An 18,798-nucleotide genomic window follows, 5' to 3' on the forward strand; every position below is an offset into this window, starting at 1 on the left:
GTAATACACCCGCGTCTCTACCGCTGTCGATACACGAAACCATTCGGCATTTGCAAGAATGACGACACAGATGAGCCTCTGTAATTCAAAGAGTACCTTGCATAAGAAGTCGTCACTCCTGCGCCTTAGCTGGTCCACGCCCTCGGTTGTCTTCCCAAGCAGTTAACACCCTCGCAAATATGGCTTCATCAATTACACAGAATGTCAAGGATTTGGCCAACACCACCAAGGCAGGCCTGACCGAGAACAAGAAGATAGCAGATCTCCAGAAGGATATCAAAGACGCGCACACTAGTCAGCCCCAAACTACCGATCATGGCGTCAAGATCCATGATCTGGACCACTGGTTGAAAAACGTCGACCCAAAGTCTGGTAGGGTCGGCTCTCACTATCTGGAAGATCAGATTGGACGCGAGAGAGTAAGTCAGAGTCAATCCTTGGCTGAAGTCGCACTAACCCGTTAGATCCATCGTTTCGACCACGAGCGTATTCCGGAACGTGTTGTACATGCGCGTGGTGCAGCTGCTCACGGTCACTTCAAGCTCTATGAGAGTGCTAGCGATGTTACTTCTGCCGGTGTTCTCACTGACACGTCTCGCACAACGCCGGTCTTCCTTCGCTTTTCTACCGTCCAAGGAAGCCGAGGCAGTGCAGATACCGTTCGCGACGTTCGTGGCTTTGCCGTCAAGTTCTATACGGATGAGGGCAATTGGGATATTGTCGGCAACGACATTCCTGTATTCTTCATCCAAGAGAGCATCAAGTTCCCCGACATCGTTCACGCCGTCAAGCCTGAGCCTCACACAGAGGTCCCACAGGCTCAGTCAGCCCACAGTAACTTCTGGGACTTCGTCTACTTGAACAAAGAGGCCACGCACATGTATAACTGGACCATGTCTGACCGTGGCATTCCGCGCTCGTACCGTATGATGCAAGGCTTTGGTGTTAACACTTTTTCTCTCCTCAATGACAAAGGCGAACGTCATTTCGTCAAGTTCATCTTCACGCCAGAGCTGGGAGTTCACTCCCTCGTGTGGGATGAAGCGTTAAAGATTGCTGGCCAAGACCCCGATTTCCATCGAAAAGATCTCTACGAAGCCATTGACAACGGTGCACCTCCAAAATGGAAGTTCGGCATCCAGGTCATCAAGGATGCTGACCAAGACAAGTTCCCCTTCGACATCTTTGATGCGACCAAGGTCTGGCCCCAAGAAGATGTTCCCATTCGTTACATTGGTGAGCTGGAACTGAACCGCAACGTCGACGAGTACTTTACCGAAACCGAGCAAGTTGCCTTTTGCACGTCACATATTGTTCCAGGCATCGACTTCTCGCCAGACCCGCTGCTGCAAGGCCGGAACTTCTCATACTTCGATACGCAACTCTCCCGGCTCGGTATCAATTGGCAGGAACTTCCGATCAACAGACCGGTCTGCCCCTACATGAATTTCAACCGTGACGGCCAAGGTCGCCACACCATCACCAAAGGCTCAGTGAACTACTGGCCCAATCGCTTCGATGCCAACCCGCCTGGCAACCACACCGGCGCCAAAGACAGCTTCCAATCCTTCGCCGCGCCCGAATCCGGCATCAAAGCCCGCATGCTCACCGACAAGTGGACCGACTACCTCTCCCAAGCACAGCTCTTCTACAACTCCCTCTCCCCCATCGAAAAGCTCCATCTGACCAACGCCTTCTCATTTGAGCTCGACCACTGCGAGGACCCCACCGTCTACGAACGCATGGTCGACCGCCTCACCGAGATCGACCTCTCACTCGCGCAAGCCGTGGCCGAGAAATGCGGCGCCCCGACGCCGACGCAGCAGAAAGTCAAGAACCACGGCAAGACGGCCAAGGGCATGTCTCAACTCGAGTTCGGCCCCTTCTACCCAACCATCAAGTCGCGCCGCATCGCCATCCTCATCGCCGACGGCTACGACCACGCCAGCTACAGCGCCGTTCACGCCGCCATCAAGGCGGCCTCCGCCCTACCGTTCACCATCGCGCCGAAGCGCCAGAAGGTCAAGGCCGCGGACGGCTCGAGCGAGGCGCAGCCGGACCACCACCTCAACGGCATGCGGTCCACCATGTTCGACGCCGTGGTCGTGCCGGGCGGTGAGCAGGCCGTCAAGACGCTGTTGGGCATCGGGCTCGCGCGCTTCTGGGTCCGCGAAGCGTTTGGGCACGACAAGGCCATTGCGGCACTGGGACATGGTATCCAGCTTGTAGAGGCGGCGATCTCGGAGGCGCAGGGCTATCAGGTCGCGGACTACAATGGTAACGGGGAGGCGGTGACGGAGTGGTATGGCGTGGTGACGGCGGCGAAGCCGAAGCTGAGTGAGGGTGTGGTGGAGATTGCGCAGGGGACAAAGGGCTTCCTCGAGCAGTTCTTCTGGCTGGTCAATGGGCATCGTTGTTGGGAGAGGGAGTTGGACGGCTATGCTTCTATGGTTACCGTGTAGGGGCATATCTCGATTTGAGACGTATAATTCGTGGAGTGGAAGACAAAAATATCCATTTCCTGGACGGTTGGATCACGTTTGATGGGGGTGGAAAGTACGAGATAATGCCTTGTAACTTTGTGTCTTGAGTCTAGATGTAAAAGTCCATGTTCACTCTTCTACATGCAGCGTGCGTGGTCCAGTCCGTTACGACTTTTTCGGAGATGTCGGACTTTGTCGTCTGCGGTGCCGAGCTGATGTGCAGTTCCGACCCAATGAGAGTGGTGACGACATCTATACAGCATGCAATGGACGGAAGCAAGACACCACGCGTGCGCCGTTGGAAATGCTGGTCAATCAAAGTCATATATACATTGAATACTCCCTCTTTAGTGGGAAATATCTGAAGTACTCGATTTGTCCCCAACCGTTTCCCAACCGTACAAGCAGAGACCTGACCTCGAAAAATGGGCGTAACACTCTCCACTGCGCGCTGGCTCGCGCCGGCCAGCTTCCTGATCGACTTCGCCGCACAGCAATACGGCATGTTGTCGACCCCCAACATGAAAGACATTCACGACCAGAACCTGTCATTCTTCTCGCCGCAGCCCTTCTTCATCGCGGGCTTCTTCTTCCCGCAGCAGCTGTTCCAGCTCGGCTGGCTGTACCGGCTGTGGAAGCTGGACGAGTCCAAGCCGGCGGAGCGACGAGAGCTGGAACAGATGGTCGACTTTGTGCCGTATTATGCGGTGGGGAATCTGTGCATTGCTGGTAAGTTACTGATCACCCTCCTCCTCCTGTTCCCCCATGAGAGTACAGTGACTGATGGTTGTTTTTGTGAGTGTCAGCATGGATGGTGGCGTGGAATGGCGGCCGGCTGGATATCAGCAATGGCTTTGTGACGATCAATACGCTGACGCAGCTGTTCTACGTGGCTGCGCGTCTGGGGCCGATGAACACACAATCGACGTCGAGCGTGCTCACTCACATTGTCTCCAAGACCTTTGCTGGCATTGGCGTGCTCGATCTGTTGCACAACACGTCGGCGGCTTTTTTCAAGGATCAGCCGGCCACGTTCGCCGTCAAGGCATTGACCGGTGTAGGCTTTGGCCTCGGCAGCGCTGCCAGCGACTGGATCTTTGGCGGATGTCTGGTCTACGATCTGGTTGCACTTGCCGTGGGTCAGTCTGGTAGCTGGAGGAACCTGCTCGGCGCGTATGCGGTGGGAGCGGCGGGCATTGTAACGGCTCGCAACCTTGCTAAGTGAGCAGTGAGACCGTGGCAGTTGTCAAAAGAGTTGCATAGCTGACAGCCTGGTAGGCCGCCGTATGTGAGCTACTACGAAGCTTTGCCCGGGGAGGATGATGTGTGAAGGTCACTTGTCGGCAAAAATGTATCGTTATGAGGCCCGAGATCATGGCAACGATACAGAAGCTGCGATTGTGTGAGCACCTTTGGTCATCCGTTTTACTCACATGACCCACGGTGGCACTATCATGTAACAACAATGCTTAGGCTCCGTTCTCGCACATGCTTGGTTTCGAGTGAGGCGAGAGAAAAGTCGACACACAACAGCTGAACGCTTCAGGTTGATCTCGTGGGGCAGGCGAATGCTTCAACTGCACTTTTAGTTCAGTTACTCGCCAACCAGGAGGTTCGAGAGGTTCGTGAAGGGGAATGCAAGGTCCGTATGATGGAATGTCATGCATAAAAGGCTGTCAAAGACGGATGGATGCGAGATCGGCTGCAGCGGTAGCCTGTGCGGGCATCTCCAGGGCCTGGCTGCCTTTTAGGCGACTCCCACACTAGCTTGAGTTAGGCGAAGCCATGTGCACCTATCAGCAGGCACTTTTGCTGCTTATCATTACTATCTTTCCCCCACCATCTCTTCTACCCCCCCCAAACACCGATCCATCCCTCGCGATGCCACACCAGCTGCAACACAAGACCAGTCATTCCGGGCTGTCATAATCCGGCTGACCACCTGTTCAGGATGCTCCGGCTCGTTCCACAGGCTAACAGGTAGGCTGCCGTTCACTAGGCCGCGATAGGACCCTCGAACCGCGGGGTGTTGCTTCGTCATTTCCTCTTCACAATCACTCGTGCTTCTGTTGTTCTACGTGAGCCTCTCGAGTCTCTTACACCTTGTTGCTGTTGTACAAGTCACTTTTACATCTGCATAGCGTTCGTTTCATCGACTTCTGGGCTCAGTCCGGCCCCCAAGCACATCTGACTCACTACCCTTACCGAGCACCGCCAACTGTCACAGCCTCAGCCTCACTGCCCCATCATCGGCCACCCGTTGAACGAGGATAAGAGCTCAGGATTGCTAGAACTGTTTTGCAAGAAAGACTACCGTTGGGACTTTCCTACACTTGAAGCCTATTACTCCTACAACAACAGTGTCGCGTGGCTGAACAGTTCGACGCGCTGCCTGCCCCGTAGCCGTCATGGCTACAACGCCCATGATATCAATATTTGCGCCATCATTACCTCCCCATTGTTCGCCGACAGAGCCCTGGCTAGTCAATGTATCCTCATACTTCCATTCGTGTATTCCGACGCCGCTCGCGGCTATCTCGACCGCCCTCGGAACGCTGTCAATAGTGTCGTGGCTGTTCGCCCAAATGCCGCAGATTTACAAGAACTACCAGATAAAATCCACGGCTGGGCTCTCTTTATTCTTTCTGGTGGAGTGGTTGTTGGGGGATGCTACCAACTTGTTGGGGGCTTTGTTTACGCATCAGGCGACGTGGCAGATCATTATCGCCAGTTACTATGTGTTTGTGGATATGTGTTTGGTGGTGCAGTTTTTCTGGTACACTTATCTTACTCGAAAGGTCTATGGAGAGAGTCTACACTCCTCAAGCAGCAGCATTGATGGCGATGATGCCAGTGACATGATCAATAGTCTGTCTCCAATTAACACTAGCTTCCGAGACGACGATGCGCCCAGTCCCAAGCAAGATGACGAGCCAACGAGGCTCCCGTCTGCTCAAGCCATTGGGGCCCCCAGTTTCACAGCCGTCAACTACGAGAAGACAAAGCCACCATCGGAATCGAATGGTGTCATGGAGAAATTTGGTTCAAGCTGGATGGCTTCACCATCGCCAAGGACTGTTATGCTGGCGATGACCCTCGCATCCCTAGCTCGTCCAGCTTCTTCTGCGCCGAATCCGGGCCAGTCTCAATCGCACGGTGTCCATATCTTCCACGCCGATACGCCTCTCGAGGTCGCCGGAATGGTCCTTTCGTGGTCTTCTACTCTTCTGTATCTCGGCTCTCGCCTTCCTCAGCTGTACAAGAATTGGACACGGCAATCAACCGCCGGATTGTCTCCGCTCCTCTTCTTTGCCGCGTTTTGCGGAAACTTCTTCTACTCGACTTCTCTACTCACGAATCCCAACGCGTGGAGTGACTTTGGCGCATATGGCGGCAATGGCTGGGCAGATGAGCATGGCTCTCGGCGAGGAGAGTGGATCGCTAAGGCGGCTCCCTTCTTTCTGGGAGCTTTCGGCGTGCTCGGTCTGGATGGTATGATGGGTGTGCAATTTTTGCTATACGGCGAGGACGAAGAGAAGGTGGTGAAAGTAAGAGATGGTCACGGGCACACTCATTGGGAGAGAGTCAATGGTTGGATGCGCGGCTGGATCCCAACGATATCTGGCAAAGAGAAAGTGGTGGATCTGGTTGAGAGCCAGAGACTACTAGGTGAAAGCCGACATCAGATGAGCAGGCGAAGTACAACAGAGTACGGTACTTACGGCACGTTATAGCCCTTGCTCGTGAAATGGGCCGAATACACGTTTGGAATACTTCAACTGCACCACCAGAGTATTATTCACTGCCTACTTACTCCGTTCTGCTTTCCCAACTCCCGGGGTCATCAAGCTTAACTCCGATGACGTCAAGCTGATGAGACGACCTTCTCCGCATGCGTCGCGACGATGGACTGCACCATGGTGAAATGCGTACACTGCTTAGATATCTTACATTTGGACTGTTTGTCTCGGCCTGCTTCATGATTCTATCTCGTCTCTTAACGCGACCGCTCACCAGCTATACCACAAATCTAGTCCATCGAGCCAGCCCCGCGCATTCGTCGAGAACTATCCGCGCCATGCATATTCAAAGCATTCCCATGTGTATGGAACTCGCATGCCCGCTCCTAGAGTATATACGCTGATGCGAAGCTAGGGGTTGGTTCCTCCAACAACTACGCCTACCTCGTCTCCGACGACGCCAGCAAGGAAGCCGTCATCATCGATCCCGCCAACCCACCCGAGTATATCCCTCCCGATTTCTCTTCCTCACACTCAAGAGTGGCCCCCACTAACATGCTTCCTCCCACCACAGAGTCCTCCTCGTCCTCGAAAAAGCCTCTTCATCGCTAAAACTCACCTCCATAATCAACACGCACCACCACTGGGACCACGCCGGCGGCAACGAGAAGATCCTCGAAAAATACCCCTCCCTCCCCGTCATCGGCGGCAAGGACTGCGCCAAAGTCAGCAAGACCCCTTCGCACAACAGCAGCTTCAAGATCGGGCAGAACGTCGAGGTCACCGCCCTGCACACCCCCTGCCACACCCAGGACAGCATCTGCTGGTACATGCGCGACACCTCCACGGACGAGAAAGTCGTCTTCACGGGCGACACGCTCTTCATCGGCGGCTGCGGCCGCTTCTTCGAGGGCACCGCGGCGGAGATGAACACCGCGCTGAACGAGGTGCTGGCGAAGCTGCCGGACGACACGAAAGTGTTCCCGGGCCACGAGTACACGAAGGCGAACGTCAAGTTTCTCGTCACGGTGGATCGGGGGGATGCGGTGAAGCAGTTGCAAAAATTCGCGGACGAGAACAAGGAGACACAGGGGAAGTTTACGATCGCGGACGAGAAGCGGTATAATGCGTTTATGCGTGTGGGCGACGCCGGGATCCAGAAGGCGACGGGCGAGACGGGCCCGGTGGAGGTGATGGCGAAGCTGAGGGAGATGAAGAATTCAATGTAGATGAATTGAGAGTGTGTACGTGGGTATGTACTCGAGTTGTGAAAGGTCGTTTTCCGAGCGAGTGAGTGCCATGTACAAAAACAAAAGTAGAACTGGCCGATTTGCAACACACGAAAGCCAGTGTCCTGAGTTATGGACACCACGGGGCAGTAGATACTTTTTGACGACTTCTGAAGCACCACCGATCTAACAGCATCTCCATCTCCCGAAGCCACGCTCCCATCACGGCTCCTCCCAAACCCTGGTAAACCACATCCTCCTCTCCTCCCACCCCTCCTCCAACCCTCCCTCCTCCTCTTTCCCTCCTCCATCCTCCCTCAGCAACCTCATCCCCACCCTCCACACCACTTGGTCCCCATCCCCATCCTCCCTCCGCACACCAGGAACCACCTCTCCAACCGCCAACCCACCGCTCTTGACGCCTCCACTCTCCCAAATCGCCTTCCCCTTCTCCGGCGGGCCCGGACACACACTGTCATTGGGGTCGCCCCAGCCGGGATCCAGCTCCGGAAACTCATCTTGGCTGAGGTTGCCGTGACTGAAGAGGGTTTCCATACGGTAGAGGATTTTGCTGGCGTGCGGCTGGGCTGCGGGCGAAGGGTGGAGAAGGAGCTGGTAGTGTAGGCCGCGCCGGCCCATGGGCGTGACGAGGATGGTAGGTGGGGAGATGCTATTGGTGTTTGCTTCCCTGTTGGAAGAGGAGGGCGAGGCTTGGGCCTTCGGCTTGGGCCTGACGATCTCGATGCCGTTCAACGACGGGTGCTTTGCGCCCAGGGAGGCGGACGCGTCAGCTGGTTCGAATTGAAAGGTGCCGTACGCTGCGTTGAAGTACTTTCCGTGCAGCTTGAAAGTAGGTGCGTTTCCAGCCGGCTGCACAGCGGCCTGCTGCTGGCCGTTGACTTTGGGCTCCAAATCCTCCACGCCCTGCTTGTCTCCTTTGTCTTCCTTCTTCTTCTCGGGATCCAGGTGCCGCCGCCTGTCCTCCTCGGACATGCCGATGCGTCTTCCAAACAGCTCTTTTGCCACAGCTAGATTGACGGCACTACCGCCGTTGGCATTTGCAGCCAGCACGATTCCGAAATCATGGTCGGGGAGCATGGCCACGAGGGTGCTGATGCCTGGGAGGCCCCCACCATGCTGGACCAAGAGATGGCCGGGGAGGAAGGTGTCATTGATAACCCACCCAAAGGCGTAGCCGTCGGGCCGTGCGTGCATAGATTTCGGCTGTTGGAAAAGAGTCGAAGGATAGGGGTCTGGATACTGGATGCGTGGGGTTGTAACTTGCCGCCAGACACTCGGAGAGATGGCACTTTTGGCGCGGGAATCACTGTCGATCTTTTCTGTTGAGGCTTCGCTGTTTGATTGCTTCGCAGCAGCAAGGAGACCGACGACCCATTTAGCATAGTCATCAACACTCGAGATAAGAGCACCCGCGGGCTCTACTCCGAGGAGACTGTGTACCTTTTCAGGGAGATAGTAACCCTTTTCCTGGCCCTCCTTCGATTCTTGGGCGTCGCGGTCTTCCAAAGCTCGCCAGTAATAGCCTCGAGCCCACGTGGCCTGCTCTTCTTTCGCGCGCGCGACGTCCACCCAGGTTCGGGACATACACAATGGTTCCAGTACCTTCTCATGCAAAGCGTCGTTGTACGATTTCCCAAGAACAGTCTCTACAACATCTCCCAGGGTCGCATATAACAGGTTGTTGTACTGAAACTTGGAGCGGAAGTCCTCTCCGACAGGTTCGAGGTGTCGGAATATGCGAGTGGCCTGAGAAACGGATGATCCCAACCAAGGGCCCCAAATCAAGTCATGGCCTGCAATGCCGGATCTATGAGAGGCGATGTCTTCCAGAGTAGCATGTTGTGTCACATAAGGATCTGAAGCGACAAAATCGGGGAGGACATCGCGCACTGCTGTCTTCCACCCTTTCTTACGCAGAACCTCCAACTTAGCCGCCTCACTCGAAGCGGCAGGACCTCCGCCACCACTGTCCTTGCTTTTGGAAGAGGAAGTCTGCTTCTGGGCCTCCTCAATGCACATCCCCACAAGAGCTGCCGTGAACGCCTTTGTGGTACTGCACATGGGGTAGAGTGTATCGGAGGTGGCTGGCGTGTTGGGGAGCCGGGCGAGACCGTATCCCGTCGAGTTAACTTTACCATTGCTGATGACGGCGACGCTGTAGCCTGGGACATGATGCTTCTCTAGAAGCGGAAGCAGCCATTTTGAAAATGACTCGTCGAGATAGTCCTTGGCGTCCGTTGGCGTAGAATCGGTTAGTTGAGTCATTGTGGACCACAAGTTGAGCACGATGGCAAAGGTGTATAGCTGGAATCTGCCAGGTATGGTCGTTGCTAGGAGATACTTAATAGCTGCGATGCCATATATGCCTCGCAGGATGTGCAAGTGTTTACACAACCTGGAGGTTGGGGGTACATCTCAGGCAGCTCTCATACCAACCAATGAGCAATGGAGGCCTAAACGCCCCTTCCGTGCCTGCAGTTCGGGCGACTGTCGATCTTGCGACGTCACATTTCACAAAAGGCGACAGACGTAGCGCTCGTCTATTCCTTTCTTATACCCAGCAGGACTAGATAAACATAGACTCGATGCTGTGCCGAATGAGGTTTTCTCACTGCACCGGAGTCTGGGGGCCTTTGCCAACGCGGAAAGCTTGGCACTGCGCATACAAGGCTGCTCACCCCTGAAGATTCTACAGCAGCAAGCCTTCGAGACCTGTGCAGTACGTTGTGACCTGGTTCAAGCTCTGTAGGAGGTCCAGCAAGTGGACCACGCTTCTTCTCCGGTTCCGAAGCTCTAAACACCGGATCGTCGTCCACTTCTTGCCGGACTGCTAAATGCGTGTGCGCTGCTGCGGAGGAGCAAACGGTTTCCAGACCCGATTCCTGTTCTTCGTGTCCTTGTTCCCATCGTCGAAGAACCGCTGGAACTTCACAGCCTCAGCCAGCGCTTTCTCAACATGCCTGACTTGAACCTTGTAGTCACTGGTGATGTCTGCTGCTGCCGTGATTGCGGACAAGTTCAAGACGTTGCGGATTTGACGTCCGTTCAGAGGATAATCCGCGAATTCGTCCAGTCGGTCTATAATGGTATCCTTGTCGTGCTCGGTACAATCTATAACCTTGCTATTCAGCAAACTCTGCCAGATGTCGCTTCTCTGTCTGTGGCTGAGCTCGAAGTACTGGATGGCAACTTGGATTCGTGATTGGAAAGCAGGGTCCATTGCGCTGATTCGGTTGGTCGTGAGAAACAGGATGCCACTGTAGTACTCCAAATGTCTGAGAAACACTGAACGAACGTCAGTGATTAGCCAGGTGGATTAGTCCTTCTGTGCTCACCAGAAACCATGCCATTTCTTCGTACATCTTCGAAAGACCGTGCTTCCAAGATCACATCCGCTTCGTCGAGCAGCAGTATAGCATCAAGCCGGCTTGCCTTTGCGAAAGCCTCTGTCAATTCGTCCTCCATGGAGTCTTCAATGCCGACCAGATTGCCCACACTAAGGGGAATCATAGGCTTCTTCGCATACTCCGCGAGGCATTCCGCTGTCAAAGTCTTGCCCACTCCTGGGGGCCCATGAAGGATGATTGTCAGTCCACGGCCCTTATTCGCAATAATGTCGCCGGCCTTGAGCTTAAAGTTTGCAGCATTGCTCACGAGAGTTTTGAGGAAGCTCTTCTTTTCCTCGTCCAGAATAAGTTGGTCAAGTGCAGAACGTTCCCAACATACCGGATCGAGATTGGTGACACTCACCAGGTAGTGTTTGCCGGTCTCCAGGTGGTAGCAACTGATGTGAGGAGGACAAAGTCTGTACTGTGTTGGGTCATATAGTTTGGAGAGTCGGGACTCGCTCCAGGAGTCGTTCAGCTTCTCATCCACTTCGCTTGAGCTGGGTCCGAATTCAACTTCAGCTACGGTGTTGCGGAGCTGCATGACATCTCGCAAGTCCAGCACCATTCGACCTTGCACCTATCACATTTCAATGGCCTGGCGCGAATATCTGGGCAGTAGTGAACTTACCTGTGTTATGTCCACGTCTTCAGGTACTACTCCCCGAGACAGTGGCAGACCCTGTCCAGAATGGTTGAAGCAAGTCGGAGAGTTCGACACCAGATTTGCCCACTTTTTCCCTCGCTCATGTAGGCGATCAAGTAGAACCTTCTGAGTGGCCTCGTCCTCGTATCGTAGAGGATATATCGGTAGGGTGCTGGCTTTTTTCTGTCCGACATAGCGCTCTATTTTGACCAGCTGATACTTCTGTCGGAATCTTTTTTCGCCTGGACTCCAACTGACGAACCAAAAGTTCACCGCCATGGCGACGCAAAAGTCCTTTTTAAAGCCCACTGTGTCTGAAACTTCGTCCATGCGCGTGAATTTGAAAAGGACTTTCTCCTCCAGGCGATCTTGAACAACGAGGTAATCGCCAGGTCTGAACAGAGCCCAAAGGTTTTCAAAGCTGACCACGTCTTCATTGCGGCCTTTCAAGGAGTCCCAAACCCAGTATCCTGCTTTCTCTTGCAGGAATAGTTCGAGGGCTTGCAGATCCACAAAAGCTGTAGGTTCAAGATCGGCTCGGGACCTCATTTCTCGGGTAATGTCCACAGAATACCTGTAAAGATGGGCATAAGGCTCCTGAAACGACACGCTTCTGGGAGCTGACTCGAAGAAGGAGAAGGGGATCACTGTCTTGATAACGTCTATAAGGATCGGCGAGAAAATTCTGACAATGCTCTTGTCGTTGGCATCATCAAAACAGAGAGCAAAGCGTGCTTGCTCTGCTCTGGATATCTCGACCTGGTGCTGCTCAAGATCCCAGTCGTGCTGGCTGATCCAGGAGACAGTCTCGTCAGCATTTACCCTTCTTCTCCCGATGCGTTGTGTGCATGAAGCCTTGTCGGCTTGCTAAGGTAAAAATGTGTTAGCTTCGCCTCATTGCCGCAGCTCCCAACGAAATATGGCTTGTTGGTTAAAACGCACATTTGAAGGTTTGGACGTAGTGATATCATCCGTGCCATTTGGCAAGTGGCTCATGCAGCGCTGTGTGTCAGGGCAAGACATTTTTGTGCTTTGTAAACCTGTCCAAACGTTACGGTTGTGCAATATAGTAAAGGACGTGGATATGCTTTAAACTTCTCTGATCAGGCTGAAGCCGTCAATGTTATCAGCTCAGCTGAATCAGGAAAATCAAATTGCAGCAGTCATCCAGTAATAAGTGAGGATTGCCGTAGCCAAACTGCGCAGCCACATTCCAAAGATCCTGCGAAATGGCTAGTGGCTCTAAGCGAAGTGACGTGTCAGGTTGCTAACCTATACAACCCACTAGATCTCATACTAATGCACGCACTGCTGGACGACTGCGCCTACTCTCTTTAATCAGTCCGACAGAACATTAGAAGGATGTGAGGTTGAATCCTCTAAAATTGGCATGTTCATATGTGCAAGAGCTCCGAACCCCGGAAGGCGCAAGATATCAAACGGTCAGGGTTCCTCACAGTATCGATAGAAGAGTCGAGATTTCCAAGACCGTCCTCGCGCTGCTGAGGCAAACTATGTACACCGGCCAGGGCTCACCAGAAACGCAACCAGGAATGGCGAGGCAATGTGATAGCCTTGCTTTGTGGTACCAGCCTGGTAGCGACGACCTGTAAGTTCGGGCTCGCCGACTGCCCGCTCATTTCAGAGCTGAGATAGCTAACGATTGTCTTTGGAACCATTTAGTATCTACAGAAAAGCTTTGGATGCATGTCAAGGGTCGAAAGCGCGACTTGCCAATATCTTGCCTGATCAAGCGAATCAACTTACCGCGAAAGACTTTGACGAAGGTGTTGTCAGGCGATTCGTCACAGCAGAGTACCAGAAAGCCCTGAAGAGTCTGGCGCAATCAAAACTGAAGTGGTTGTCCGAGGCAAGCAACTCCATCGCATCCGTGGCTGTTCATTTGGGCGATCTTCTGGACCCACTCGTGCCTCAGAGTCCTGAGTATACCATCCCCTTCGGGTGCTTGATGGTGATTTTCAAAGTGAGCTTCAATTTACATGACCATGACCTGAGAGTATTAATTGCACTAGATCTTGGTTACCAAACAAGAGAAACGAGAGAAGGCAGTCACAATATTCGACAACCTCCTGCGGAAGTTGGATTCTCTTGAGCTATACAAAGTTGTGCTTCCGACAGATACTATAAAAGCACAATTAGCAGCCACATCTATTGATATATTAGAGCTAGTTGTTTGTGTAACAGAGTGGTGTGCCATCGGCAGGTTATGTGAGCCCTGCTATCCCGGCACCGTGAGGTTCGAGCTAACAGGCCTTCAAGCAAAGATTGTGGACATCGTCCTACTCAATTCGAAGTACGATTTCGAAGAAGGCGTTGCTAAAGTTGAAGAGTCGTACAAGATGCTGAGGCGACTTGTGAAAGAAGCGACTACAACAATCACCGTCGCATCGTACGAGACTTTGAAGCAACAATCCGGCATAATCGACTGTATTGCCGATTATTCCAAGGGCATGGCTACGCAAATCGCACAACTCAGGCAGACCGTCGACAGCTTGCAAATTGATTATACTAGTGAGTTCGTGACCGAGCCCATCTGATCTTTGCAATAGTGATTGACGCAGCTCCGTAGGAACCCAGCTGATTCAAGTGAGAAATTGGGCCAGTGATCTGACCGACGCATTGCTTCCAAGTGAAAGTCCTTTTGACGAAAATTGCAACATCTGGCAACCTCGAGAGTTCCACCTCTCGCCTAAGGACCACTGGGAAGAGAATGGTATGCTGAATTGCCTTGAGGAATGGAGCAGAGCCAAACATGCCTCCTTGCTTGCCATATTTGGACCTACAATGACCGCAAGCCGTGATAGTTGGGTCACAGAGTTTTCTCTGGATATGATTCAAGCTCTTCGATTCCAGGAGATATGTGTCCCGTACGTCATATGCGATCGGCAAGACGACGGAACTCTTTCTCCAGCAATCGTGATAAAGAAGCTAATATGTCAACTCCTTGAGCAAGACCCGGAACTCATTCTCCGAACACCAGGGATCTGCAACCAACGCGTGTTCCAGAGAACGGTGACCTTTGACCAGGCCTGCAGCCTCTTCAGCAAACTCGTCGCCGAGTCAGATCTACCGGTTGTGGTTGTTGTTGACCGGGTGGACTGCTGCGTAGCAGTTCTGGACGATGCAAATGAGTCTGGAGACTTGATCGGCTTTCTCTCAGAATTACTGACTACGCACGCACCAAGACTAAAGGTGGTTGTCACGAGCGCCGACGCACCGCCTGCTGATGAAGACATACCCGCCGGGTTACCTATCAGCATGTGCACCATTTGCACCGGCACGAGACACGCATACAGAGAGAGCTCTCATCACCAGGGTCATGGAAAATTCGAGGTTGTCATTTACTACACGACAGTAGCTGGGTACAAGCAAGCCGAGTGTCTGACTAAGTTGAGTCGACTTGAATCGTTCCTAAAAGAAAGCGCAGCCAAACAGAGAGACATTACCGGCGTTAGCTGGCGTACTCGACGAGCACAAAAAAGGCCGCTCAAAAGGGCTACCATTGACCGAATGCAATGTGCAATTGAAGACGCTCTATAGGTATGAGATCCTAGGTTTTCCGTGGAGCGGATCAGCATGCTCGAAAACCATGTTACCTATACAGAGGGTCCGAGCCAATGCATGGTGCGCTCATCTTTCACGAAGAGCTTGCAAGGCTCAAACCCTTGTCACACCAGGTAGCAGACCTCTTCCAGCTCTTTCCACCAAGGTCAGGCTGCACTTCCTGTCGCACCCGGGGTGAGGCTGTCCTGCATCCCATCCGTCATGATCCACTATTCCTGGACCTGGGTGTTCGCTGCCATGCGCTCCATTTCCATATCCCAATCGTGGCCAACATACCTGAACAACGCGAATAGCATGGGTTGAAGGTGCTCCAATGTGCTCCGGCCTGAGATAGATAACCGCTCCAACTAGCTGTGGGTTGTGACTCAGTCTAGATTTCGTCATGTAGTCATTGGGCCTGCTCAGACGGACCTAGACCGAGGGTTCTGTCAGGTGATTGGGCTTTCGTTTTTTTGTCTGTTTTATAAGGGGATGTTGTAATTGGATCTAAAAGCCCATCTACACGGGGTTCCATCAGGGGACGCTACTAGCACCCGTTGTCCCCCGCAAGCTCCCCGCAGCGTAAGCAAGGAACTTTCTGGGCCTGACTATTTTGCCACGAATTGAAAGTCAGTTTGATTCACCACTGCTTCTCAACTTGAACCTTGGCCTAGTCAGATGCTTCGGCATCAGTGATCTGCGTGCACTCCTTGATGAAACACCTATGCAGCCCGTAGAGTCGTGAGCGCAGGGTTCATTTTCCGTTCGGCCATTGGTTGAGCGACCAAAGTTCTACCAAAGTACCGTGTATCAAGATGGCTAGATGCACTGCAGCCACGACACGAGACCAAAGGTCCCAACCAGTGCAGCCACGACTAGACCAGCCACCTACAGCCGACTTGCGCCTTTCTCTCCTTTATCATTTGCCCCCTCTTCTGGCGTCGCTTTCGACGTCGCTGTTGGAACCCTCATGTCATTTCGCTCACCGTCGCGTCATTGCTGCTGTTCTTCAGGGGAGTGTGCAGGTTCCTGTTAAGCTACACGTAGCAAACAACCACTCTGTATTCGGGCCAAGAGCCTGACCAAAATCACTGCCGCTCGAGGAAGGCTTCATACTGTTGGCCTCGTGCAGTTGCCATTCCCATTGGTTTATTCTATCTAGACATCATGGATCGAAGCTCCCTCAAGGACAAGCTCGTGGCGAAAATTGCATCTAGGAAAAAGCAAGCCCCATCTGCAGAGCCCGCCCCATCTGGCCCTCGGAGACGGTTCAACCGGACTTCTCGCAATGAGGATCTTGTCCCGGAACGGAGAGTGAGAGAACCTCACAGGCTTACCGATACGGAGGATCTGGACGAGCAAAAGTTTCGAAGGAAAGCGACGATGCTCATGGCTAGAAATCAACAAGAGACTTCTGCGTCTAGCAACCCTGACCCTGGGAGAAGTGTCATGTGCTACGAGTGCCGAGTCTGGATGGACATGATACACAGCCACCCGTGGGCAGACCCTACCCGGGTTAAGCGGGGGATCGGTTGGTTTTCCGAAGTTTCTCGTCCGCGTTCAAATGCATGCGCTCTATGCTCGATTATCGAGGGCATTCTGAACGCCAATGCGGTAGTCACGGTGGGCACAGGCTCATCCGTTGGGTTCAAGTACCGTCTGCAACCAACGCTACTTGGTTCCGCCTATGATCGAGACCCGAGACGGCAATTCGGCCAAGAAACGGTATCTACAAGGCGATTGTATGATCGGTGGGGTCTGGGCTTAGAGATCAAGCCACCTGGCCACAGAGTGAGCTCCATCCGGCTGGACAATGTGATTCATGGAGCCATACGGCCCCTTCCAGCCCCGATCTACTATCGTTTAGAGGAAGCACCTTTCGAAACGAGGCCACTTCTATGTGGCCGGAGTCGTCCACCTCACTGCGACTTCAGATTGCTAAAGACCTGGATTGACCTCTGCGATAAACACCATCGAGGCTCGTGCATCAGGCGATCGAATCTCCGCGGTACGATACGGCTCATCGATACTGAGAACCAATGCCTTGTCCTGAGCGATGATGTGAGCTCCGACCATGGCTATATTGCCTTGAGCTACGTCTGGGGTGACAAGGAACAGTCCTACGCTGTCTCAGCTGAGTCGTATGCGAAGCTGTCTGACAAGGGCGCCCTACTCAAACTCGACCTCTCCCGGACCGTGGCCGACGCGATCTTACTGGTACAGAACCTTGGGTTTCGATATCTTTGGGTCGACGCCCTGTGTATTCGACAAGACAGCATGTTCGACAAACACGAGCAAATTGCACAGATGGGCTTTGTCTACCAGAGCGCACTGTTCACCATTATCGCAGCCTCAGGAGACGATTGCGATGCGGGTCTGCCCGGAGTACGACCGTACACTCGCACCAACGAACAGAAATCCGTGCAGTCGGGCAACATTACCCTGCTGAGTGCTTTCCAATCTTCCATTCACACGACAAAGTGGGCGCGTAGGGGCTGGACGTATCAGGAGGAGCTTCTTTCCACACGGAGGCTTGTCTTCACTCGGGAGCTTGTATACTGGAATTGTCCATCCGCCTCATGGTATGAAGACCTCCAATTCGAGTCTAGCGACCGCATAGGCTTCATGCCTCCTGGAGTTGACGTACGGCCAAGTCTCGAGGAACAATATTCGAATCTCAAAGCGCGTAAGTATTTTGAGCTTGTCCAAGAGTACGCGCGGCGAGAATTGTCGTATTCAACCGATGCGCTTAATGCTTTCTCGGGCATCCTGTCGATGCTGACGGAGTACTCGGGCGAGCAATTCTTCTGGGGACACATGATCTCGGATTTCGAGCGACAACTATCATGGTTTGGTCGAGCAAAGGAGAGGCATGTGACGAGGGAGAACAGTTTCCCTTCGTGGTCGTGGGTATCCCGTGAAGGAGAGCTCTCGTTCGACGAATGCGAGACCTACCATCCTGCAATAGCCTGCTACACAATCAAGGCGGGAGCGCGTGGGCTGACTTGCTCGAGAATCAATCATCCGGAGTCTTCCTGCGTGCCCAAGTCATTGGACAGCTTGTATGCTCTGCCCCTCGAGCAGGTTATGAAGTTCGTCCCAGCAAGCCATCTGCAACCCGGCTTCCACTTGTGCTTCTACACACAAAGAGCGACGTTCTATCTCATGCCTCAAGGCCGTCTAGTCCTGCCCGGTGTACCGGGTACCTTCTGGAATAACAAGAGAAGGATTCCCCGCCCGGAGCATGGCTACTTGTTGCCATCCCTTCAGGGGAGTGACTTGTGCCCGAAGGGCTATCGCGAATGTATCCTTCTTGGTCACCGGCCAGCCACTTCACAGTTCGACGATCCTCATGTCCTCGTCATGCTGATACGGCGCGACGAGTTCGGTATCGCATACCGGGAGGGCCTCGCAGTCATTCCAGCTGAACACTGGGAACGGTCGAATCAAAGACGCGAGTTGATAGTACTTGGGTAAGAGCTGGGAAATGGGGCTTCGAGTTACTTCTGGATACAAGACCAGCAGACTGCCACGCGGTAGGTACTACCTTATCTGACAAGCCTCTTCGAAGGCAGTCGGTCATCGTCGGGAGGATGACAAGGCTAGTCTAAGCTGTTCAAAGGATAGTGCAAATCTGTTCACCTCCACCAACTAACCGAGGTATCGGGTTTGCAATTCCCCACATCCACAGGCTGTTGATGAGCGCGTTCCAGCTCCTCTCAGCCATGG

The 18,798-nt window shown here is 53.4% G+C and overlaps 7 protein-coding genes across 7 annotated transcripts; 5 read left to right on the plus strand and 2 right to left on the minus strand.

Annotated features, from left to right (window-relative positions):
- Window positions 1-179: 179 nt before the first annotated feature.
- HMPREF1541_09739 (uncharacterized protein) lies at window positions 180-2,462 on the plus strand (the record flags this gene model as incomplete). Its single annotated transcript, XM_008714412.1, has 2 exons — window positions 180-419; window positions 465-2,462. 2 exons carry the CDS (start codon window positions 180-182, stop codon window positions 2,460-2,462), a joined length of 2,238 nt encoding a protein of 745 aa, XP_008712634.1.
- Window positions 2,463-2,908: 446 nt separating this feature from the next.
- On the plus strand, window positions 2,909-3,813 carry HMPREF1541_09740 (uncharacterized protein; the record flags this gene model as incomplete). Its single annotated transcript, XM_008714413.1, has 3 exons — window positions 2,909-3,212; window positions 3,290-3,704; window positions 3,762-3,813. 3 exons carry the CDS (start codon window positions 2,909-2,911, stop codon window positions 3,811-3,813), a joined length of 771 nt encoding a protein of 256 aa, XP_008712635.1.
- A 1,078-nt stretch (window positions 3,814-4,891) lies between these two features.
- On the plus strand, window positions 4,892-7,452 carry HMPREF1541_09741 (hydroxyacylglutathione hydrolase; the record flags this gene model as incomplete). The annotated part of the gene is made up of 3 exons (XM_008714414.1): window positions 4,892-6,152; window positions 6,639-6,726; window positions 6,798-7,452. 3 exons carry the CDS (start codon window positions 4,892-4,894, stop codon window positions 7,450-7,452), a joined length of 2,004 nt encoding a protein of 667 aa, XP_008712636.1.
- Window positions 7,453-7,674: 222 nt separating this feature from the next.
- On the minus strand, window positions 7,675-9,738 carry HMPREF1541_09742 (uncharacterized protein; the record flags this gene model as incomplete). The annotated part of the gene is made up of 1 exon (XM_008714415.1): window positions 7,675-9,738. The coding sequence occupies one exon, from the start codon at window positions 9,736-9,738 to the stop codon at window positions 7,675-7,677; it is 2,064 nt and encodes a 687-aa protein (XP_008712637.1).
- Window positions 9,739-10,303: 565 nt separating this feature from the next.
- HMPREF1541_09743 (uncharacterized protein) lies at window positions 10,304-12,054 on the minus strand (the record flags this gene model as incomplete). Its single annotated transcript, XM_008714416.1, has 3 exons — window positions 10,304-10,758; window positions 10,809-11,439; window positions 11,491-12,054. The coding sequence occupies 3 exons, from the start codon at window positions 12,052-12,054 to the stop codon at window positions 10,304-10,306; spliced, it is 1,650 nt and encodes a 549-aa protein (XP_008712638.1).
- A 965-nt stretch (window positions 12,055-13,019) lies between these two features.
- HMPREF1541_09744 (uncharacterized protein) lies at window positions 13,020-15,066 on the plus strand (the record flags this gene model as incomplete). The annotated part of the gene is made up of 5 exons (XM_008714417.1): window positions 13,020-13,114; window positions 13,189-13,489; window positions 13,539-13,734; window positions 13,786-14,037; window positions 14,096-15,066. 5 exons carry the CDS (start codon window positions 13,020-13,022, stop codon window positions 15,064-15,066), a joined length of 1,815 nt encoding a protein of 604 aa, XP_008712639.1.
- Window positions 15,067-16,236: 1,170 nt separating this feature from the next.
- HMPREF1541_09745 (uncharacterized protein) lies at window positions 16,237-18,546 on the plus strand (the record flags this gene model as incomplete). Its single annotated transcript, XM_008714418.1, has 1 exon — window positions 16,237-18,546. The coding sequence occupies one exon, from the start codon at window positions 16,237-16,239 to the stop codon at window positions 18,544-18,546; it is 2,310 nt and encodes a 769-aa protein (XP_008712640.1).
- Between the last annotated feature and the right edge of the window lie 252 nt (window positions 18,547-18,798).

Source organism: Cyphellophora europaea (assembly GCF_000365145.1).
Source record: "Cyphellophora europaea CBS 101466 unplaced genomic scaffold supercont1.11, whole genome shotgun sequence".
Lineage (NCBI taxonomy): Eukaryota > Fungi > Ascomycota > Eurotiomycetes > Chaetothyriales > Cyphellophoraceae > Cyphellophora > Cyphellophora europaea.